Genomic DNA, 25,811 nt, shown 5'->3' with positions numbered 1-25,811 from the left:
ACTGCAGTCCTCAACCCGTTAAGGCGAGGAAATTTGGAAAGTACAAATGCCAAGGTGGCGATTAATTGTTGCACAAGGAGTTGTCTGTGGCATGCCGCACGAAAGGAGGAAGGGGAGGATGGCAGGAAATCTTTTTCCTGATCTTATGGCATTAATGTCTTATCATGCACATTCATTACCCGGCCTATAAGAGTTAAGATGGAGGCAGATTTTTTTACTTTTTGACATGTATACCACTTTTTGCTTTGAAGCAGCTGCAGAACAAATCTGTAGTTCGTAGAATCATACCTTCTGTAAGACATTTTTTGCAGGAAGTGATTTTGAAATTGTAGGTGACAATGGAGGCCAATTTCACACTTCGAACAGATAAGAAGTTGGTGCCCTTTTTGGGCAAAGTATCTGATAAACGAATGCAAGGACTGTTTAGGTTTAAGGAGGAGAAGTTGTGGGCGGCAGCTCGACTGATGCTTGTGGAGGAGGTGGCACATATCAGTCACCGGTATCGAACTAACATGAAGGTTTACTCTCTGATTATGGCGTGGGCCTATGAATTCAAACCGGAGGTGGAAAAGGTAAAACTCACATTGGTCAAATTGATTGATGGGGAGTTTTTGATTAACCTGGATTCAATCTTGGAGTGGGTGGCGCCGGGAGTTGGCATTCAAATTATGGAAGGGGACGACCAGGAGGAATTGCTTCCTTTTATTCGTGGCCCAGAGGATGAAATCAAATACTAGTGCCGTGAACGACCCCAAGTGGGGTGGGAAGCGATGAAACTCTTTGTTAAATTAACGAGGGTGGATGAAGTCCTCAATGCTTTGCATGTGGTGGCAAGGATGGAGGTTGGTAGGGCATTGAGAGATAGGGCCGAAGAAGGAAGGGTCATACAACTACTGGCAAGCTTGGAGGGCGACCCCGACTTTGGGTTTCTTAACTGCATTCCAAAAATGAAAGCTGAAGCAGCAAAAGGGAAAGCCAAAGCATCGACCTCCGAGGAGGGAAGGGACTGGGAGGAGGCGACCCAGGGGGATAGTGAGACTGAGTGAGCGGCCTATCGGCAATGAACTAGTTTTTTTGTCTGCTTGCTATAAGCTGTGGACAAATTTTGTATCTTGAAACTTTTCAATTAATTGAATGAAAAAACCTTGACCGATAAACTTTTGTATCTTGCAGCTTTTGAAATTTTGTATTTTGAATGACTATATAGTAATAGTATATATTTATAAAATTATAATCAACCATAATCAATGTACAAATAATTAATGGAACGAATTGAATTTTTTTTTTATAGCATTACATAAAAAGATCACAGTATTAAATTTATTTCCATTGTTTAACAAATAATTGAAATAACGTAGCTCATATACAAAAAGTATTTGAAAGAAATTAATTAATAAAAATGAAATAGAATTATAGAAAGCATTTTTATATCCATAAGACTGTAAGAGGCAAAGTGAAACAAACTGGAATTTGAAAAATTATCATTAATATTTATGCTTTTGAAATTTACAATTTTTTCGTTAGAGACTCAGAGACTTGAGTCCCCCAAAAACTTAAAAGCCAAAATGAGTGAGCCACTAGCACTCAGCCTATTAGGGTTCACTGTTCAAGGACATAGGAAAAAAAACTACAGGTAGTGGAATTGTTTACAATTTTGCCCTAAGAATCTGGCCCTCCTTCCATGTAAAATTCTTCAGACAGCATAAGCTGAGAGAATTCTTCAAGCCACATGTAGTTTGGAAAGTCGTCTAGGAGGAACCATTTCTGGAGGAAGTCCCTGCCAATTTGCGCCCATTTTCTGTGACGCATCAGCTGCTCCGCATTCAGGTTTAGGAGAAACAGTTGCCTGGCCACTGGCAGTGTTTGGTCAGGGAGGAGAAGCTTGGATAAATCACTTGCCCAAGCGATCCCCACCCCTACTTCTACAAGAATGAAAAGAGTAATGTCGTCTTCGAGGAAGTCTTCCTTAAAAACCTTCCTCAACAACATCAACATATCCACCTTGTCTCCTCCCAAGTCCAGAAGAGACGCTAAGAAGTGGGATGTAAGGTCCGTGTTAACACGGTACCTATTTTCGTTTCGCAGAAATTCTTTGCCCAACACCATTCACACAGCTTCATTAGTGAACGACCCAACCTCCTTGCAGACTGATTGGAGGGTTGGGTCTCTAACGGAGCCTAGAAAGGCCCTCTGGTCCTCTGCAGAAATGCTTCTCAAGCAGATGGGAGTGTCCATCTTGAGAAAACAGATTAACAAATTAAACAACCTGAGCAGTGAGCCTATAAACCTAAAATACCGTGAGCTCTGACGATTTATCTACCAAATGGCAAAGGCTAATTGAAGATGAAAGAAGTAGAGATCGTATATAAATTGTTGAAGCTCTTGATTGTAATAATTACTTCTTTAACAATATTAACTGCTATAATTTTTTTTAAATCTTTCGTATCTCTGCAAATCTTTCCCATAAATGCACAAGCGTGCGAAATTGGAAACAACTATGAACCAGTACCAAATTGGCAAGTATCACATTGGAAGTCATGGGGACAGAGTGGATTGTCGTAAGTGAAAATATATATATTAAATGAACGAAATTATCAATCGTGATTCGTGGCATTTGATACGTGTCTATTGAATCCAATTCCATTCCGGGCACTTTCTGGTGAGCTATGTTCTCTTCAGAAAATTGGGCCGAAATAAAACTTCAGCCATTGATATGCGATCATCGAATGGTTTAAAATCATTGATAGATTTTAGGTATGTGTCACCCTTTACATGTCAAAGAGGTTGTGCTTATTGATACATCATGCAGAGTCCGGACTCAATGTATTATGTGATGTGATGTGATGTACTGATGTGATGCGATGTGCCTTGTCTATTAATGGCAATGAATTTATGAAATTGCCAATGAATTATATATTGTACCATAAATAACAAAATATTCGCCAAAACAAATTAAAATTTTTTCAAGCGATGGATAAAAATCGCCAATACATTTAAATAATTTTTCCTTCGGAGTAAAAATTTTCGCTCATAGAATTATATATTTGTTCCTTTTAACAATAATTATTCGCCTCCCACAATAAATATTTTCCTCATAGAACAAGGTATTATTCGCCAGAAATTTATGGCATTTTCGTACCCTAGAAAAAAAATCGCCAATACAAAATAATTTTTTCGTCATTTAAAAAAAAAAATTCACCATCGATATGAAAATTTCCCCCCAAAAATAATGTCTGATTCGCCAGGATTTTACACAGTTGCCAGGGGGGGGGGGTTTCTTAAAGTTATCCCTGTCTTCAACCATTATCCCTAAGTCATCTTACATAAAATCCATATCATACATTGACCCTAGTGATTTACCCTCCACATATTTTGCTTCATACACCAAAAAAAATCCTTGAAATCCATATTCAAAATCCTTGATAAAAAATGTAGAGAATATCAAATTCATGAATCCTTTCATATTGGAAAGCTACCCCTGTCACCTTGATTTTTCGGTTGACCACACCCAAAAGTTCAAGATCCATTTCTCATATTGCAGTGGGCCCCACTAACTTCCTTTTCGATGGTTATCTTGGTAATGAGGACATATAAGGAATTGATCCTAGATGGCTATATAAAGATGAGTAGTATGCCACTTGCTTTAAAGAACACATGTATCCCATTACCTTGAGCATTTGTATTAGAATGTGCTATAGAGGCAAAGGTCTTTGTTTACATGAAAAAGTTCCTGTTGATCCTATTGATATATTAGTTAATAATAGAACTACTTTCTTAGGATATGTTGCTTATGATGAGTATTACAATGCACTTGTTAATTTCCTTGATAATGATAGACACACCTCTTATGAACTTTATGATAGTGAGACAAATATCATTCCTAGTCCTTACAAAGAGATTTTTGTCATGAATCCATTCCCTAACAATACCATTTTTCTATCCACCTTGACCTAAAATACCCTAAACTCATTAAATGAGACTAACACGATCCCCCTTCCTTAGATAGTTTTCAAAATGATGAAGCCATATTAGAACTTATGTAGACTCATGGCCACATTCCCTTTTTATATCATAATAAAGGTTTTCAAAATATATCCAGTTCATCTTCAAACTTACGAGAACATGAAATATTTCAATTAACAAAATAGAACCCATTGATATAGATACACAATTTCCTTCCATTGGAACCTAACCCACTACAAGGTGGTTCATCACTTCTTGTTGATGGAGCAATAGATGTAAATTTGGGTATAACTGAGACACCTAAGTTGACACATATGGTGGTTTCATTATATCTGAATTAAAGGCAAATATCTCCATGGTACTTACAGATTATCCAAATATATTTGTTTGGTACTATGTTGACATTTCTAGCTTGGACCCATCATTGGTTGTTCACCACCTCATAGTTAGACTTGATGCTAAACTAGTTCACAAAAAACTAAGCATAATGTGTTATAAATAGTCCTTCCTAGTCAAGGAGAAATTAAAAAAAGCTAGATGTTGGATTCATTTGACCTATTGCTTGCTTATCTAGAGTGGGTGTCTAATGTTGTTTCAATAAGCAAGAAACCCAAAGGAATTTGATTATGCATAGATTTTAGAGACATCAATAAGGATTGTCTTAAATATGATTGTAGATTTGATAGTTGATCACATGAGATGTTTCTCATGGATGGATTTTCCAGATATAACTAGATTCTAATAGCACACAAAGACCAACATAAGACAATCTTTATCACCCATTGTAAAAAAATTTGTTACAAATGCATGCCCTTTGGTCTTAAGAATTTGGTGCCACTTGTTAGAGGGAAATAATTATCATATTCCATTAGATGCTACATGATATTAATGCGGGTTATGTGGATGATGTCCTAGGAAAATGAAACCTTGTAGTTAATCACCAAACCATATTATGTCATATCTTCCAAAGGCTCAAAGAATATAAGGTTAGATTGACTCCCAAGAAATGTGTCTTTAGAGTCACATCAGGAAAACTCCTAAGATTTATTATCTATTATCATGACATTAAGGTAGATTTAGATAAAGTAAAATCAATAACAAAAATGCCACCTCCTCCTAATATTACATAGGTAAACATTTTACAACAAAAAATACGGTCTATCAAATGATTCATTACCCAATTAGCAGATAAATACCATACCTTCTCACATCTAATCTAAAAAAATGTTAGCTTTGAGTGGGATTAATCCTGTAAAAGAGGAATTCAATCGCATTATGGAATACTTGTCTGATCCTCTAGTTTTAGTGGCACCCACTTTAGATAGGCCTCTATTATTATACATCTTAGTTACACAATATGCCTTAGGTGCCATCTTAGCTCAACATAACGATTAGGGAAGAGAAAATGAAATCTATTACCTTAGTAGGACACTGGTTGGGTGTGATCTTAATTATTCATTTATGGAGAGCTTTCCTTACAATAGTATTTGTCACACATAAACTCTGCCATTACATGCTTAATGCTACCACTCATTCGATTTCCAAAATTGACCCCTTGAAATATTTGTTGCCTTGAAGCAACCTTTACTAGTTGAATGGTAAACTTGGTCATGCTCCTTAGTGACTTTGATATTGAGTATGTCAATTGGAAGACAATTAATGGACAAATCATAGAAGATCAGTTAGCAAAGTCTCCTGTTCAAAACCATCGACCAAGTTGAACACAAAATTTCCTAACAAATCCATCCTTCACAATGAATAATCCAAACCATGGACTTTGTAATAAATGATGGATCATTTAGCTCATATAGATTAGGTTCTAACATCCTTTTCATCACGCCCAAGGTGATTTCATTCCAAAATCATTCTACATTGATTTTCCATGCGCAAACAACATAACATAATATAAGGCATTGGTATTTATTTAAAACTAGCAATTCAATGACACATTAAACATTTACAAGTCTTTGGAGATTCATTAGTGGTAATCAAATAGGTTAATGATGAGTTACTAAGGACGATAATCTTATAGCCTATAAATACATTATTGATAGTTTCAAATTGTACTTCCTAGATATATCTTTTGATTACCCCCTTCCCATTTATTACCTATTCACATCAACTTCTTTATTAGATCACTCAAAACAAGTAACACATCACCCCCTACCCCCATCTCTCCATCCACCCCTCTTCATATTTTCATTCTATTCATTCCCATCCACTCCATCCCATTTCCTTGTTTTGTGCTTATTTGGGTGCACCCCCTTGTTGATGTCTTAGGGAATGGTTGTAACATATACAACCATTGGGGCAATGACCCTTTCACCACCATTGTCACCTTTCTCCATAATTCCACCCTTTTTTGGAATCTACTCCTCCCACCCATCACCCTCTCCTCCCATCCTCCTTGTCATCCCATCACCCATGACTTCAATATTTTCCTGGATACCACTTTTGGGTTTTCTACATGATTTTGATTGTTTGATTGCTTATTTTTGTATATGCTTGTATCTTTGTCCTTTTGAGTCACTTTTTTCTTTTTCCTATTTTGCTTTACCTTTTTGTTTGTTTGTTGCATCTCATCCTATAGTTCTAGTGTTCCACCCATCACATTGTATGGTCACCTTCATCACTTATATGATGACGTGCTAGCAATAATGTGCATATGGTACATCATCATCATGATCCCTTATGGTAAATAAGGCTAAGTGTTGCAACAAAATTAAGGTTGCTCCTCTCAAATGAAGTACATATGATAACATGTATCCATCATTGATTTTCTCCTTCATTCTCTTTCATCCGTCATCCCCATTATGTTTCATATTGTTGCATCCTATCCTTGTGAGATTTCATTATCTTACGTGAACATCCATGCAATCTAGAATCTTATCATCTAGTCATCCTAGTGGCATCAATCAATAGGCTTGATCTTAGTCTATCATCTAGTCTATCTATGGTATGCACATCATTCCAATGAGATTTCTTTCAAGTTATATTTTTATACATCATGGCACATCTTTTTCTCCTTGCTTGTATTTTCAAGAAATCTATTGGGTTTCTTTTCACTCAATAAATCCATTAAGGGGGCATTGCTTCCCTTATCATCCCCAAGTGATTGGTGCAACTTGCTGTCAAAACTTCATTCCATCCCATTCTACTTGTATTCTTCTTTGACACAAAACAACTTATCAAAGAGGGGTAAAAAGTAGAAACCTAAATATTTCCCTAGACCTAATTGATCAGTTATATCCTTTAATTCATAACCTATATCCTATCCATCACCATCACCTGTGTGTGTGAAAAGTGGACTTGTATATGTATCTGGAATACACAACACTTCAATTAAGTCATTAGATGCATGGTTAGTAAATCAATAATCAATGAATAATAAACCATTACAAAGCGACCCATTGCCTTCTAGTAGGTGCGAGTTTAGATTGCTCTCAGATTGCTAAGCTATCTAGTGACTAGACAACACCTAAACAAGGATTTTTAAATCTATATGAGCATGAATATGAGCTAAATGGATGCAAGATTTAAGCTAGATATGCAAGATTAATCTAACATGATTTAAGCAATACATGAATATTTAAGCTAAATAATTTAAGCAATACATGAATATTTAAGCTAAATGATTTAAGCAATATGAAATAACTAATATGCAATATCTCAATGGAAATTCTCAATGAACCTAGAGCAAAAACAACATAATAACAATATATTCTCCAGGATTTTTGAATGAGAGATGAGAGCCTGTATTTATAGAAAATTTAGAAAGAAACCAACGGCTGAGATCAAATGATGATGAGCGGTCAAGATTTTCCAAGAGGAAGCACAATCCAGGTGAATTGATGTGATTGGATGCTTTTCTCAGTTTTAAAGGAAATCAAACTAAAATTAAGATAAAATCAGGAAAAAACTGATTTATTCTCTATTTCATTCAATTTTAATATTTAATTGTTTTAATTGCTTTCTTTGAGATTATTCATCAATTTTTAATTTATTTTTCAGGATTATCTCCAATTGATTTCTTTTCTCAAATTTTAATTCTTTCTTGGTCAATTAATTCCTTTTTTGATTTATTTCCATTTTTGAAGATTTGATGGCAAATTGATTTATTTCATTAAATATGCTAGGATATTCAATAAAATAAATAAGATAATTGTATGAATGATTTACTTGGAATGACTTAATTAATTAAATAAATATTTAATTAATATTGGTTGATTGATTTTGCCATGTGACATTTGATGATTAAAGAATTAATTGTATGCTCAAGATTTATTTAATTGCCTTTGGTTAGGACCTTGGTGATGTTGTCGAGATTAGGGGCCCATGGTTTAGATGACCATTTTTAGGGTATTGCATCACCTAGTCTATTTCATCAGTTAGTCCTCATCAAGTAGTTCATTCCACCACTTAGTCTAATTCCCCTTCACATAAGGTTCACACTTAATTAAATAATTCTTATTATTTAATTAAACACCTTTTCCACCTCCTCACAATAAATAAAATAAGTAAATAATATTCATTTCCACCTATTATCCATCTCACACATGAGGCTAAAATAGTTAAATAATATTATTATTTACTTAGGCTTATATTTTCTCAACACAATCCAAGAACAATGGAAACCTAAGAACACTTGGACTTTGGATTCCACTATTCCCTCCAACAAGCTAAAGAATCTAGCTTCACTAGATGCTCATGTTCCTTTGTCCTCTCATGATCAAAACAACTTACTAAATTTGGTAAGTTAGTTTTAGTCATTCACATTAGATAACTACCTCCATCTCATCTTTTTATTCCCTCCTCGATCCTAGGGAAATCATCTCAAGAATTCTACATCATTGATCTCATCTTTAGATCTTGACCATCATCCTTCCCAAAATCTATAAATTGAGGCATATCCTCTCTCATTTTAATCCATTATCAATTTGTTAAGTATATGCTATCGAAACAGTAACTTTGAGAAAAGGAGCATCCACATATTGTCATCAATTAAAGAAAACCAAATGACAATAGATTTTATGGTAACTTTTGAGTTTTAGTTGATTTGAACTTTATTATGAGCTCTATCTAGAGTTTTCTTTATTTAAATAGAAACTTGCATGTTAGTTTGTTCTTGTTTTGCATCCAAATTTTAGCACTACGGTTCCTATACAAAGAGCTTACATTTATATCCAACAATTCTTTTCTAAATTTTAATCTATTTCACCTAAGCCTTAAAAGATTTTTAAATTTATGTAACACATGAATTATGCAACTCATTCAATAGAATTTTTTCATGAGAATTTCAATGTTTAGAAGGCCTTAATTATCAAGTATATACTTTATGTACTAGAAGATATTATTTTAAATCATACATTAAGTATATGAAATTCAATCTTCATCACATCCACACACATGGTGTTTGCAAAGACCCAACTCTATCAAATCTCGATGCTACACTAATGTTCATTATTAGGTTGGTGACCTCATAGGAAGTCTCAATGTTTCACCCTTGTGAGCATCACCTAGATGTCATAAGTGCTAAGTGGATCAATCGTGCTCACGAAAGATGAGTTCTTATTAACCACTACCCATAAAATAAGGGTTTATTAAGTTTGACTAAAAAACTATGTAATTGAATTCTAAAAAATGAAAAAAATTGTCATATAGCCTCTACATCTATGCCTTATAGTAATTAAATAGTAATGTTTTAAAACACTATTGAAGAGTTTGCTTAGTAGAGTGATCCTCCTTTAGTCAAATCCTAAGTGAGCCAATTCAATAACAATAAACAAAGATAGAAGATAATAACAAAGTGTGCAATATGCCTAAGATAACAATGCAAGGATGATGCAATTAGGATGCCTTATGATGTTCTTATATTAATGCTCCTTACGAATATGAGATAATTCCATAATGATGTGCAAATGTATTAGAGTTTGCCCTTAATACAACAACATAACATACAAATCCACATAACTATTTTCTAGGTCAACTCACAACAACTAGTAAAAAAAGACAAAGAGATCTAAATTTTAAATTTAAATCTAAGAAATTTAAGATTTAAATTCAAGAATTCAAAACGAACATGAATCAATTCTATACTCATAAATCTCATTCAAAATGACAAGTACAAATCTCAAAGCTAAAACCAAATTCATAAAATGAATTATTAAATTAATATCATGAGACGGATTCTATCCAAAAATATACCTTATAAATGTGTTCACAAACATGAACCAAATTTTATCCAAAAATATATCTTATAAATGTGCTCATTAAAAGAAACTCAAATAACTAGTACATATGTTCATTAAAAGAAACTCAAATAACTAGTACATATGTTCATTAAAAGAAATTCAAATTACTAGACATAAAAATGCAGATTTTTCTTTAACTTATATGATAAAGAAACTTCAAACTATATTAAGAATACAACTCTTGATCCCTATAACTATTTTAAAACCATGACTTTGGATACCTTGAACTATTTGATTTTAGATTATTTAACTTGTAAACATCATTTTCTCAAAAAAAAAACAAAAAAACCCTTAAAACAATTTTTTAAACCTTCTCAGTACATAAACGACAACCTAATGAAAGTGGATCCAAAATATACGGAAGAATCGCATGGGCATTACCATTTTAGTTATTACAATCAAATTCCTCCCTAAACGTAGCTATTAATGCTTTGTCACCATCCACACACCCTGAGATTTTTTTCCTAATATCACACGTTTCAGGCGGTCCACAGTCTTCAAGAAATCTCCAGATCTCACGTTCCAATCGTGAAACTACTAGTCGGGAGAAATCACACACCGATGAAAAATCAAGTTAATATTTTTTCTAAATGCACGCACAGAAATAGGAAAATAAAATAATCTTGTGAGAAAAAGCCAAGATGCTTAAAATAATTTATTCGTGGGGCTGAAATCTTTACTTCACTGACTGTGAAGTCGAATTGGAAAACATCCGAGGCATCATAACTATGCAGAATTGAGTTTACAGTCTTTTTTCATGGCCTCAGTAAGATTATTTCAGTGTTGGAATCGTCTGCCAGTTCAGTACAACAATGAGCAGTTGCAATTTGGCCCTTTCAGAGTATGCCCAGGCAAAAGTCGAATATGCTTTATGCCATACGAGGGTTTTGGATCGCCAAATGGCAGCGTCTCTTTCACGCGAGGTTCGATTCGCTCTTTGAGTGCGGGCGTCTTGCCTTCCGAAAGGTTTTGCTTCTTATCTTATTGGGAATCTAATAGATTCTTATAGCCGAATGGAATAGGTTCCTTTAGTATTTTTGGGAGCTTTTTATGTGCATGAAATGCTGCCCTGTGGTTATAAAGAATTGTCTGCTGAGATCGTTGTTTATTTAGTAGCTCAAACAGTTTATTTGTTTTCTTGCTTGTGTGAAGAAGCTGCAGCATTGGTTTTGAGTTTGTGCCAAACTGTCATTTGCAGGGTACCAAGTTATTGCCTTTTTAAAAATAAAATAAAAAATTAAACAACTGATCAAGATGCATTTTTTTTCATTTTTCTACATTCACTCCATTGATTTTCCAAGTAAAAAGTTAGGATATCTGTCATGCTTTAGTTGGTCATACGTTAGTTCTTTATAATTCTCATGCTCGTAGATTGTTTTATTAAATATATTTTAATTTTGGTTGTTTTTCATGCTTATGTAGAATTTTGACACAGGCCCTCAGCACTAGGAATGACCTAGTATCTGATATCTCCTATTGAATGTTTCTATAAAAAAATCCAACACTTTATGCCTCCTGATATTATTTTCTTCGAAAATTGGATGACGTTTTAAAAGGAAATATAGAAAATATTAAGGAAATAATAGAATAAAATAGAAAGTTTTTAATGATCACGAGTTTAAATATAGTTTAAGGGACAGCAGACTTAGTCATAAATCATAATAGTTTTCTGTATTACCGATCTTTGTTATTTATTTTGATGATGAATTTTTCATCTTTTTAACCTCATTTCTTTGGATATGTCTTGCAAAGAAATTGTTGTTGAGATATTTGCATAATTAATCTGATTATCACTGCAATTTTTGCATTTTAAAATAAAGTGATTCTCTTACTTACTTGTTCCAGCAGTTCAAAGATACATATCCTTTTCTTCCATTCTTCTCTTGGCCTCTTCCATTTACTTGTTTCACCATGATGCGAATTAGTCTTCAATTGAACTATGAGTATCTTTACTCTCCAAGTGATATTTGTCACTACAGAGACTTTTTGGTAGTGATCATACATCAGGTTAAATTCATCAAGATAATATTTCTTCTTTCTTATGTCATTTCTCACATAAGTTACAGGAATTCATCCATTTTCTGTTCTTATTTGACATGTAGGCAAGTTGATGTTTCATTTGTTCATCCATATGATGTTTTGTTTCATCCAAGTCTTCTTTTTTTAGTTATTATCCTAGGCTATCTATTTGCCTCCATCTATTCAATTTTTTTCAGATATCTTAAAAGATGAACTATAACAATTGCCTCAATAGAGAGTTTATGTCTTCCTGTTAGAAGAAACTCATAAGGAATTTAAGTGTTCAATTGAACTTTCTTTTGATCAGGTATCTTTGAATTCTTTCTATTTATCTTCATTTTATTTTCAAAATGCTACTAACCTCAATTTATATCACTAAAATTACTAATAACTCAAAGAAAATTTGAATAGTTTTCAAATCCCGTAGCTTATCCTCGCTATATATGTTTTATAATGTAAAAAAACTCTCCAACCTCCCTATATTCTCTTTCCTTACACAAATTTCCGAACTTCCTGTTATACAGTAATCCAAGAGAAAATAAATTTTGTAAACTAGCATGCTTACGAAGCAATTTCATATAGATCTTTAGTACAAAGGAAAATTTAGCAGGTAGTATACGCAAATTGGTTATAATTTATTTTTCTTTCCTTTAGAGATTTCACTTTCCTGACATAGATAATCTGGGGAAAATTTAATTTTGGTTCTGTTTCATGATTAAGGAATAAGGAGTAATTTTACAAATTTTAGTCGTTAATTTTTGTTAATTACCTATTTTTCGCATCTTATTTCTTTATATTTCTCTCTTGTTGTCATAATTTCTTTTGAAGAATAAGTCAGTAATGTTGAGCGTTATATTTAAGTCTTTATAAAAAATTTTTTAGGTGCTAATTTGGAAAAATGACTATTAAAAAAAAATTCTGAAATTATTTTCCAGTGGAAATTCTCTCCCTTTATACATATTGAAAACTGTTCTCTTTTTTATAAAATATATAATGATAATAATATTTCATTTTTGTGAAAATAAAAAAATTGTCGGATTAACCAAATCAATAAACTAACACAACTGTAAGGTTCCTAAAAAATCTAACCCTGCATATGTTGAAGCTCAGGAAGCCCATTTGTTCCCATGCTTGTACGATCTGTGGCTGGCTTTAGTGTTTAGTTCCCTAATTGTAGAATTTTATGGACGTCTGAACAAACATTTTTTCTTTATATTTTCTTCCTTCGTGTCATGACTTACTAGTAAAAGTTAATTTTAGTTATCTTTCATGTGTAAGGGGAATTTTGACAGAGATCTTTAGGATGAAAAAAAGTCACTAGCTTTTCTTTCATATTTTCCCTTCTTATTTATCTTTTTATTTTCCACCTTCCTGTCATGAAATAATCTAATATTAAGTTAGTTTTGTTCATTTGTCATTTTAAGGGACAATTTGGCAGAGATCTTTGGGACATCAGAAATTACACTTTTATGTTTACCAATTAGTCGTATTTTTTCAATCTTTTTCTCAAAAATATTTGTAAACTGAAAATTGTGGTTCTTCTCATATCTGTAAAAGTTATTGGTTTTCTTTGAATATCGGTTAACTTCGTGTATAAAGATTTAGTTATAAAATATTAAAAATCTCGATAAAATCCAAAATGTGTTAGAATTAAAAGTACTGAAAATTCTGTACTGTAAAAAAGTTGCCAAGAAAATGTCAGATTTTTTTCTTATCTCTCATGCTTAAGGGCGTTTGACAGATATCTTTAGCGCTAGGGAAAATTTTATTTGCCAATATTTAGAAATTGGCTACAGAAAATGGATACTTGGGAATAATAAAGTTTGTTAATTCCTTAGAAGAAATTATTAGGAAGGCTCTTTGGTGTTAGAGGTTTTTTTAAAATTTTAATATATCATTATAACCCAATTAAGAAGTGGGTGAAAAATAATCCGAGTCAGGAGTTATTTTTAGGCGCTTGGGGAGCAATTCATATACAATTGCAGGACCAGATGTTATTGAGTAATGTTATCATGTTTTCTTCGCTTGGTGAATCCCACATGAGATTGGGTTACCTTAACACAATGTAGGGTAAACTTGAACCTCATTCTTTATGGGGTAAGCTTGAGCTATATTTTTAGTATTTGGAACTTTTCATGTTTTAGAGCACCTTGTTAAACCTGGTTCACGCTCTAGTATATCCATTAAACTTAAGCCATGCTTCAATGTATCCAGTATTTGTTCCACCACAACCTTGCTACATGCCCACAGGAGTTGTAGGCCATCCTAGTTACTTAACCATTATTGAATTCTCGTAGTAGATACAGTTTTTTTGAATAGCACTCGTTCATATTAGGTCCTAAGCATTGTACTGTGCTAAAGTCAATATAAGATGGTAAATGAAATATTTAATTTTTTTTGATAGATCTTTACAGAAGTATACTATTGAATTCTGTGCCTATTATCCATATAAAATTTAACTATTGCCATTCTACCATGTAGACACCCATTAACCGTCATTTTGACTACACTTTGAAGTACTGTATTATCTCTCATAGGTATAGTTGTTGAGGAAACTGCTCTTATTATTTGTATTACAATGATACAGCAAGCTTAATAGTTTCTGTTTGTGTCCATACGAGAATATAGGGTAGAAAACGACTTTCAGTAGCAAAAGACCACCAATTCGAAAATAAAACCATGCTTTTTCATTTGGCCATATGAATAAATTGTCCTCACTTTTCATGGAAATAGTATAATGGGTGAACAAATTGATCCAATCTCTCTCTAACCATAATCCACCTCAATTTTTAAATTTTATTTGCCCTTAACAAAAAATTCTGTATAAAATAATTTTTACACATATTTTCGGGTAATTTTTGAAATACTTAATTTTTTTTCCCCTCCCTTCCACTGGTTATTTTAGTTCCAACTGTAATTTAAATTTTGCAAAAAATGTCTTTTTCATTTTTTAACAAACACAGGCTAGGATTTTGCACATGCAGTATTTTAGAAAGGAATCTTATTTTGTAATTTATCCAACTTTGTGAATTGGCCACAGAGTGGAGAAAATGGGATCACAGCGTGGAGAGGGCAATATGGTGCTTCAAATCAGGTTGGATCATCAAGTTCGTTTTGGTGAACATCATGCTATTTTTGGATCAACACAAACCTTGGGATCTTGGAAGAAGAAGCTGATGATGTCATGGACCGAGTCTGGATGGATTTTGGATCTGGAAACTAGAGGCGGGGAGAGAGTGGAGTTCAAATTTGTGATTGTTGGAAAAGATGGAAAACTAAAATGGGAAGGGGGCAATAACCGGGTTTTAGAATTTCCTAAGGAAGGAAGTTATGAAATTGTATGTCACTGGGATAAGACACAAGAAGCTTTGAATTTGCAAAGAACAGATCGTGTAGTAGCGGCATCAAAGACTTTGGATGTAAAAAAGGAAGTAAATTTGGGAAATGGCAGGCCTGCAGTTGATATTTATAAGAAAAATGGCGAGGCCAGTCCCTTTGTTCAAGGATGGCAAGGTAAGGAGATCAGTTTTATGAGGTCTAATGAGCATACCAACAGAGAAAGGGAAAGGAGCTGGAATACTTCAGGTTTAGAGGGATCAGCTAAAAAGCTGGTGGAAGGCGACCAGAATTCAAGGAATTGGTGGCGCAAGGTAAAATTTTATGCATTGTTTATTTTTTTCTTGGAAAAGGTTGGAGACGAGGCATATTATCCTTTGTTCCATTTGGTATACATGTAGTTCATCATCATGCTTAGTATTTTCAGATACAATATAATTTTAGTGCTCCAAAGTTACCTTGTAAGCTTATTGAATCCTTATTTACAATTTTGTTTTTAATGCAAGTTAAATGAAATGCTTTATTAAGACATGCCAGTTCACACGGTTATTGTCTGGACTTGAGTTTGTTGTACTAATAAAGGAAACATAGTAGATTTAGTTGTCAGGATAATATCTTTACGTGGGAAGAAGTGATGAATTTGAGGTTGCCCGTAGGCATTACTTATATGCAATACTAATTGCAGCTCATTTCTGAAATTTTAGGTAGAAATCCTAATTCTATCTATATAACATAGTTTTTCAATGACTTCCAACTCATTTGTATCAATAACCTCCTATTTGTTAAGTCTAGTTCGAAGGATTAACATATTCACCCTATCTTGTCGCTTGCTTTAACTATGACTTCCAACTCATTTGTATCAATAATCTCCTCTTTGTTATGTCTAGTTCTAAGGATTAACATATGCACCCTAGCTTGTCGTTTGCTTTAGACATTCATCTGACCTTTTAACGGTTCAAACTTAAAATAGTGTATAACTATAAAATTGTAATAAAAAGAAAGCTCAATATGAGAACCAGCATAAGTTGAGTCCATTGATCATATAGGTCAAGTTCCCTAATATTGAATATCTCCATGAAACTGGAGAGGACAATTTTTTGGTGGAAATGATGTGGTCCAAGGTTCAATTGAGAATATTGGCGTTTGGCATGTTGTACCAGCAAACCACAAGAGCAAATCCCACCCATCTACACATCTTGTCATGCATGTAGTAATGTCATGAATATCATAGTTATCTCCTTTTTGACTTGGATTTGCTCCAAGATTATCCATGCACATTGGGCCTATTCAAGATCCAACTTTGAGTCTCGCTCTTTTGTTGGTCAACCCACATTTGAATCCAAAAAAGCATAGTAGTATGGTTCGATTGTTTGGGTACACAAGCAGTTATTGACTGGATTGCTTATATTATTAGCGATTGTTGACTGAAAAACCTTGACCAGAGTCTAAGGTTTAATATTCTGTTGTATGTAGTAAACCTTGGTGTGATACACTAAAAAGGCAGAACTTATATATGCCAAAAGTATAAACCAAATTATAATAAATTACATACATTCATATATACACACTAATAAAATCAGATATTAATTATATACTTTCATGGCTTACACATGTCCTGTAATTCATTCATCATGCTTCATCCATATATATATATATATCACACATATCTTTCACACTTCCTTATTCTCACATATATTTAGTTCATATTATTCCACACATGTTTCCACACTACTCCACACTCTTTATCGTCCACTTTTCCCTCTTTATATGTAATTTCCCCTTCCTAAGCATTGGCAGTTTGGTGTTCATTAGCCTATTTAGCGGGTTCTTGTAGCCAAATGAGTTAGGGTTAGAGAACCCTTGGAGTTTCGTGATCGTTCAGTCCGACTAATCCAACATTATCAGGTGTTGCTTTGAGCTTGGTTGGTTAAGATTTGCATGATGACACTTTTTGGAGGGATTTTGGACAATTTGTCCGTTTTTACTATTTTTAGTAAGCAACAGTCTGGACACAGGCTTGGTCAGTTGGCAGTGCTACTATTTTGGGTTAGCCAATGAATGCATTTAATGATGTGATTTTGGCAGTTAATGTGGCTCAAAGGATAATTTTTTAAATAATGTTAAAGTTAAATTAAATATTTAACTTAACATTTCTAATTTAACAAAGTGATGTTATGTTTGGCGCCTAGGGGTATAAGTTATTGTTTAAAATATTAAATAAAGTGACCTTCTAGTGGTGGGCGTCAACATGGGAGACATAAGGGGGTGTTTTAAATAAAATAAAATATTTTATATCCCTACTTGGGAGTGGGCTTTGGAGGAGAATAAATACACTTTCTTGAGCTCATTTCTATTATTCATGTTTTGGAGATTATGATGTCAGGGTTTTCTGGTTTGAACTTGTTCCACATTTGGCTTTGTGAGGACCAAAACCTTCACAGAGAACATCTACTTCGTTGGTGAAAGATCCTACTTGGTAGAATTGGTGTTTTCATCTAGGAATCACATTTGGGCTTTATTTGAGATTGTTTTGCTGGTAACAATAGAAAATTCAAAGTGCAGGTTTTAGAAGCAAAGAGAGCAGAATTTATTTGAAGATTTTAATGCTTATTTATCTCTCATTGTTGGCCGCTACTCTTCCTTAGCCGGCCGTACAAATTTGAGTGAGGCATGGAAGTTGTGAGGAGGCTAGTTGTCCAATATTAGAGGCTTTGTTGTTGCTTTGGAGGTGTCTAGGGCTTATTTGCATGTGACATCCAGTTTGTGGGAAAAGTTGTCTTGGAGGTGTGGTGTCCAAGTTTGGGAGCTCCATTTTGCTAATATAAGTGCAAAATTAGACCTGTGCATATTCATTCTTTATGGGTATGCTTGTAATGTAATTTTGATGCCATTTGGCCATTTGGGTATGGATTATATTAGTCATTTATTGTAGCAGTTACCAAAATTTTATCACACCTAAAATTTTGGTGACCTATTATAGGTCTTATGTATTGCTGAAAACGGGGGGAGGTTTTGGTTTTCTTTTAGCTCTATATTTGGAGTCAGCATACATGTAGATATTTCAGATGACTTAGTGCTTTTTAGAGGGACTATTTTTACCAGGCACATGCAGATTTTTGGGACAGAGATTGTTTGTTTTCTTTCAGAGCTATTTTTGGGCGAGATTGGCAGTTCTATATATGGCAGTGGGAGTTCTTTTCATGCAGCATCAGTTGGGGTCCTATTTTGAGCATTAGAGGCTATTTGTGGCAGGATTAGGTATGAGTTTTTTTAAGCTTTTTGGGCAAATTTGCCCAAAGCTTTTTCTCATGCAGATTTTTCTATTAGGGTTTTTGAAGGAGATGTACTTGATGGGTTCTATATATTCTCTCTCCTTTTTTCCTCTGGTTCTTTCATTTTTGCATACACATTTTTGCAAAAAAAATATTGTATCTCAGCACTTTAGTTTATTTTCAGTTATATATAGCAGATTTCCTTTGATATTACAGAGTTTCATGAGTTTGCCTTGGTAATTGTGCATGTTCATTTCGCAGATTTGACAGAGATTTACTGTGTTTTAATCCAGAAACCTTTGAATTTCAGTTTTTTTTATGTGCATGTATCCTTGCTTTTAATATAATCACAGGTTTCAGGTTGTGTAGAAGAGGTAATTGTTGATTTGGTCTTGAAACTGGTTTTCCTTCTAAGTCTATGATTTCCTCAGCCTTCTTGGGAAATGTTTATGTGGTTGGAGAGTAAAATTACTTTGTGTGGGCGAAGTTCCTGTCATATTTTTGTGAGTTTTAGGCTATTATCATTATAATTTTCAGTGTATCACCTCCTAGTTTAATTGCAGTTTTTCAGTATTTTCAGATTATTCTCTCTCTTTTCCACATTAGTATTTAGTTTTAGGAGGGATTCAAGGGAAGCCGACCCATAACCCGGAGATTCACCTTCAACTTGAGCAACCCACAAGCTCGAAGGTGTTTCCATGTTTCACAAGATTGCTTGGTTTCACACTTAGCATCATGGGTGCAATTTTCGTGACAACAGTTTTTGGCACGCCCGGTGGAACTCGTTTGAGTTGTTACAGCTCAAAGAAGCTCCATTTTTGCTACTGTTTTGGTATTGACAGCAGTATTTCAGGCTATTGAGGTTATTTTTCTAAGTACTTGGCGACTTTATTTTCTGGTTCTATGTGCAGACAGGTCTTAACAACATATGAAAAAGTATCAAACCAGATAGAGCGAGGATCTGGTTGAGAATTGTAATATCCCTTGGCTAATCTGACCCTGTTTCGCTTATTTGAACCCCAAGGAATATTGTCAAACACTTGGCATACAATGTTTGAAGCCGCTGTAGTGAATTCTTAATTTGTCTTCTTTGGGTTTGTACGCTGGAATATCAATCGACCCCAATTTGTAGGTGATGAAGGCGGCTACAGGGGTTTGCAGAATGTAGAAGAAGCAGCCAAAGACTCCTTATTCAATCTTCATCATAAATCTGAACAAACATCTCCAATTTGGTCTCCACAAAGACCACAAAATTGGCAAGGTACTGTAGCGTTTACTGTAGCGCGGTACTGTAGTGTTTACTATTCATGGGTACTGTAGCGCACTGTTCATGCGCACTGTTCACAACACTGTAGCAGCAAGTAAACCCTCTGTATGATGTTCTCAGTCTGCCATATACATATGCCCTCAGCTATGCCAATAAATCTGAAAATAAATCCCCAATCAGCACAATGTCAACTTCTGGATGAAGCCAACCCTAGGAGCAACTTCAGATGAATATCTCACACCCTCAGATTGCTGATGCAATGAAGTCTTCACGTTCTCCAATGCCGATACTCTGGACAAGCTGCAGAAACCCCAGCTTCTTCTCCAAAGCCAAGAGACAAGTCTTCTCATAAAAAATAACAATGATCAATCCCCCTTCTCTTCTTTTCAAAAGCCTTATATATATTTCCCATGAAGGTTCGATTTTCTCCAATAAGGCATTAAATCAATTAATGATATTAAATGACATTTAATGATATAATATTTTCACTTTGTCATTTAATATTTCACCTTGGTAAAAGAGCCACAATTAATTAATTAAATGGTCCCCTTTAATGATACTTGGACCTTTACTTAAGTTATAATATAAAATTATATTATAACTTAATAATATAAGCTCAAAACATTAATGTTTATTTAAACTAAATAAACATTAATATCTCCATTAATACTCAACATTTTTAAACGCCGTCTGAGCTGGGAGCTGACATGATGAAGTTGCATATGACCATACCCCTTTACTAAAAATAGAAGGGGTCCATCTCTAACATCTCAAACTTACTATAAATAGTAAGTATAGCAAATGAAGTCCAAATGATACCAAACGAAAGCCAGATCGAAACACACTGAACTCTAGAGTTGATACAAGCCTCGGGAGACCCTCTATCCATACTCATTAGCCTAAGAGGGTCAGAATGATAGGCTAATCACCAAAAAACCATGTCTGCTAAAATGGGGACATTACAAGAATATTGGGCTACCACCATCATAGAGAAGGTCAAGGACAGCGAAAAAGACAGAGAAAGCAACACATTCAACAATTGAGTTTCCAGAAAGTTCACTAGTTGAAGTTTTTCTTGAAATTCCAAATTCTGATTTTCTTTCTAATTCTTCTCCTCCACCTAATTCTCAGCCTAATTTTGCCACCCGCATTAATCCTCTTTTTGCAGCAACCCTAGTTTAGCCATCCATTACCCAGAATCCACCAATAAACCCTCTAGCATTCCCAATGGCCGTACGAAGAGCGCACGCTTTTGTACCCTTCAATGGAGGCAGCCCTTTGAATTTGACCCAACATGATCCTATACCAGGAGCATCTCTAAAAAGTCTGCCTAGTTTCATTGGTGAAGACCACGTCACACCCATTGAGCACATAAGAGATGTAGCATTTCTATGTGCAGTACACCATATAACCCAAGAGAACGTGGCACTCAGGCTACTGGCAGCATCATTCAAAGGCAAATCACTACAATGGTTCAAGGGTTTGCAAATTAATTCAGTTAATGATTGGGATGATTTGGGTGATAAGCTGACAAAGCAGTTTGCAGATAAATTAGATCACCTATCATTGGTTGAGAAGATAACCACTATCAAAAGGGCACCGCAAGAGTAGATGACTAATTTTAACTACCGTTTTGAGCGAACCTGGAATAGAATTCCTATGACGGTAAAACCCTCTCTTGAACATGCATTTTTATACTATTTAAGAGTTTTAAACAACGATATTGCTGTTATGATTCAGTCTATGGGTGGGGTTACATTACCAACAGCTTATGATGTATCTATTAGAGTAGAAAATAGCCTTATACAAGCTGGTAAAATTGCCCCCAGACCTCCTATGCCTATTTTTCCTGATATCCAGCCATTGATGCCTTTATAAGTACCCTCTATAGCTGCAATACCTACTGTTCCAACACTAGGTTTTCAAAATTATGCTCAAAATAGTGCTCTAGCAGACCCGTCAAAGCAATTACAAGAATTAAAAGAGATGTTTATAAAGAATGTTGAAGAAACTCACCTTATCCAGTAGACTATGCAGAATTTTGGCAATGAATTGGTGAGCCTCAAGAAAAATCAGAACCAAAATCAAAGTTATCAAGTCCCATATCAAGCTCCTTATCAGTCCAATAGGCCTAACTACCAACTTGATGCTTAGAATCAAAGGAGGAACTACAACAATAGGCAAAACCAACAGTATAATCAGAATACTACTAGCAATTCTAAAGAAATTGTTCCTGCTCAGAACAATATGGCACAAGAGTGTGTTTTCCGTGCCAGCAACCTCATAATCAAGCATCATGCCAAAATGCAATGAATGCGCAATCACAAGCCTTGATGGTTCAGAACAACATGTCTTATCAAGATGCAGGTACAAATGAGGAACCAGAAGGTCCTGAGGTGGCTATGATGAATTGGCAGGGTGAAGAATTTTGTGGAGTTAATCATTCACAAGCACAAAATAGACCTTTTTCACTTGTTGTAGCTAATACAAGGTCAAAAAAGCGTGCTATTGACATTGAACAACAAGCTGCAAATCATCAACATCAAGCTGTAAATAATGGACAAGAACAAAATAAGTCCGGACAGCAGCCAAATAAAGGAAAACAACAAGCTTCTATAAGTCAGCAAGCTGTTAGGACACCTCCACCTATCTAGAATGTGCAGATTTTACCAAGAGGACAGCCTGCAACACCTAAAGAACAACATAAAGTTCAATCTCAGTCAAAGTCAGCTAAGTCAGAGCTTGTTGTTCCAAAAGTACAACAAAAGGTTAGTGGTGTTCCATTTAATATTGTTGAATCTATGGCAAAAACCACTGTTTTCATGACAATGATAGTAGATGCATTGCAAATTCCTGGACAAAAGGAATTGCTGAGAGACAAATTGGATAATCTTTCCTTGACTAATGAGCCTCAGAAAGATCAGCCCAGAGTTGCATTAGCTAATGATATCCCAGTTAAGAATAATTAGCTAATCCAAACATCAAAGCCTCCTCCATTTTTCGTAACATTGATAATTGGCAACCATCTAGTCCACAATTGTTTGATGGACTCGAGAGCCAGTAGTTCAATTATGCCCAAAGACCTTGCAGATAAACTTGGTCTAATTTATGAGTCTGTTTCTAGAGGAGTTGTACAGTTAGATGGAACAATAGTTAAGTTAGTTGGATTGGTCGAAGATCTTGGTTTGACCTTGCATGCTTGTCCTAATTTTGTAATACCTCAGGACATGTACATAGCTGACTTACCTCCACACTTTGCTATTTGCCTATCTAGAGGTTTCACAACAAAATTAGGGGGATACCTTTCTGTTGATTGGTCACACTTGTTTTTCAGAACCCGATATGGTACTAAGGTTACCATTAAGTCAAAACCCCAAGCCACTTGCCACTTAGAACCATATACCCCAAGTCCTATAAATGCAAATCTTGCCATCAGAGACCCTGAGGAGTTACCACCTATCTAGGATCCAGATACACCTATTCAAGACATACCTGATGTGAATTTGGATGAGTGGGCAACCCATAATACTGCAGAAGATCCTTTCATCAGCATGGATGAAATAGGTCTTGGTGTTTATATGATTCATGAGGAAGATGTTGTTATTCCTAAGCTTGAAAAAGAGGATATTTCGTTGGATTAGCATTCAGAACAACAAAAAAATCAGGTTTGGCAGCTTTATTTTGATGGTTCAAGAGGTAAAAATGGTTCCGGAGGTGGTGTTATGCTGGTTTCACCCGAAGGTATGAAATATTACACTGCTTTTAGATTTTCTTTTAGTTGTACAAATAATACAACAGAGTATGAATCATTAGCACATGGCTTAGAATGGGTTAGACAGAAAAAAGTTAAATGTTTACAAGTTTTTGGTGATAGTGAACTAGTTGTGAACCAAGTAAGGAATATCCATGTCACCAAAAATGATGTTTTTAAGATGTACAAGCATAGAATTTGGGATTTAATTGAAGATTTTGATGCATTTAATCTGCTGTCCATACTTAGAAGTCAAAATAAAGAAGTAGATAGGCTTGCTGCCTTAGGAGCTCAGTTTGATATTCCAAAAGAGCTAGAAAATATTGATAGACAATAGTATGTTAAAGTTGTCATAAGGCCCTCAGTTCCAGATAACACTGTTAATTGGTAGGTTTTTGACTCAGATGAGCAGATTGCTAATTTCCTAATTGAGGAAGCTGAGTTTTCTGCCGGAAATCAGCGTAAGTTCAATGAATAATATGAAAATCAGTTTCTCCAACTGAAAACTAACAAGCTGCCCAAGGGCTTGGTAGCCCTTGAATCTATTTTTCATACAGATGATCAAGTTAGAAAGGACAAAGGCAGCATGTTTGTGAAAGAAGAACATTATGAGCCCATCGAAATATTCAAGGACAAGCTACTGAAAATTGGCAAGGTATGTACCCCTGAAGAAAAGCATGCTTTCATATTACTATGCCAAGAATTCAATGACATTTTTGCATGGGGGTATGAAGATTTGAAAGGATTTGATCCTCATTTAGCTCAGCATACCATAGAGCTGGTAGATAATGCAAAACCAGTAAGGCAGAAACAAAGGCCTCTTATCCAAAATTAGAACATCTTATGAAGACTGAGTTAAATAAGTTGATTGAAGGAAATATCATATCTCCAATCAAACACACATCCTGGGTGTCCAATCTAGTTCCTGTTAGGAAGAAGAATGGTGAATTGAGGTTGTGTGTTGATTTTAGAGACCTAAATAGAGTGTCCCTGAAAGACCATTACCCGCTGCCCTCAATGGAGCAAATTTTGCAGGTTGTATTAGGATTAGAGAGATTCTCATTACTTGATGGTTATTCAGGATATAACCAAATTCTGGTCAAAGAAGAAGACCAGTACAAAACAACATTTACCACCAAGTGGGGTACAATGGCTTATAATAAAATTCCATTTGGACTGACCAATGCAGGGGCAACATTTCAGCGTGCAATGGATATGGCATTTTAAGGCCTGATTAACAAGTTTGTTTTGGTTTACCTAGATGATGTAACTATTTTTTCTAAAAAGGCTAATGAACATCTTGACCATTTCAGACAGGTATTTGAGAGATGCAGGGAATATGGAGTTTCATTAAATCCCAAGAAGAGCATATTTGCTGTTCATGAAGGCAAGTTGCTAGGATATATTGTTTCAAAGCATGGGATTTCAATAGACCCTGAGAGGATCACTGCCATACTTGCATTGCCATTACCAGAACATAAAAAGGGACTCCAAAGTTTCATAGGTAGGATTAACTTTATCAGAAGGTTTATTCCTAATATTGCAGCATTGATGCAACCACTTACAACCATGCTTAAAAAAAAATTCTTTTTTAGTAGACTAAGGAAGGTAAGAACAATTTTGAAGAAATTAAAGAGGCAATTGCAGTAGCCCCTACTCTCATTAATCCTAATTTTAAGAAATATTGCATTTTATATGCTTTTGGGAGTGAGGATACTATTTCTGCGATGCTATGTCAACAAAATGATGAAGGCCTAGAACAACCAATTGCTTTCTTTAGTCAAATTTTGCATGATTATGAGACTAGGTACTCATTTGTAGAAAAGCATGTGTTAGCAGTAATAAGAAGCCTTAAGAAATTTAGGCACATGCTCTCTAACAATAAGATTCAGCTTATGGTTGCTCATCCTACAGTGGAGTAGTTTTTGCTCAGCAAGGACATAAATGAAAAA

General features: G+C 34.7%; 1 protein-coding gene across 2 annotated transcripts in view; it reads left to right on the top strand.

Moving 5' to 3' along the window:
• Nucleotides 1-10,643: 10,643 nt before the first annotated feature.
• The window catches only part of LOC131029542 (phosphoglucan, water dikinase, chloroplastic), a 216,121-nt gene continuing 200,953 nt past the window's right edge, over nucleotides 10,644-25,811 (top strand). The window contains exons 1-2 of one of the 2 annotated variants that reach the window (XM_057960050.2): nucleotides 10,644-11,180; nucleotides 15,274-15,883. In XM_057960050.2, coding sequence (XP_057816033.2) covers nucleotides 10,972-11,180; nucleotides 15,274-15,883 — 819 coding nt within the window. In that variant the 5' untranslated portion in view covers nucleotides 10,644-10,971. Of the gene's footprint in view, nucleotides 11,181-11,292; nucleotides 11,414-15,273; nucleotides 15,884-25,811 lie in introns of those variants that run through there. The other variant, XM_057960051.2, reaches the window with a different exon arrangement.

This window comes from Cryptomeria japonica, chromosome 5 (assembly GCF_030272615.1).
Source record: "Cryptomeria japonica chromosome 5, Sugi_1.0, whole genome shotgun sequence".
Classification (NCBI taxonomy): Eukaryota; Viridiplantae; Streptophyta; class Pinopsida; order Cupressales; family Cupressaceae; genus Cryptomeria; species Cryptomeria japonica.
This window is presented reverse-complemented; position numbering and strand designations above follow the sequence as displayed.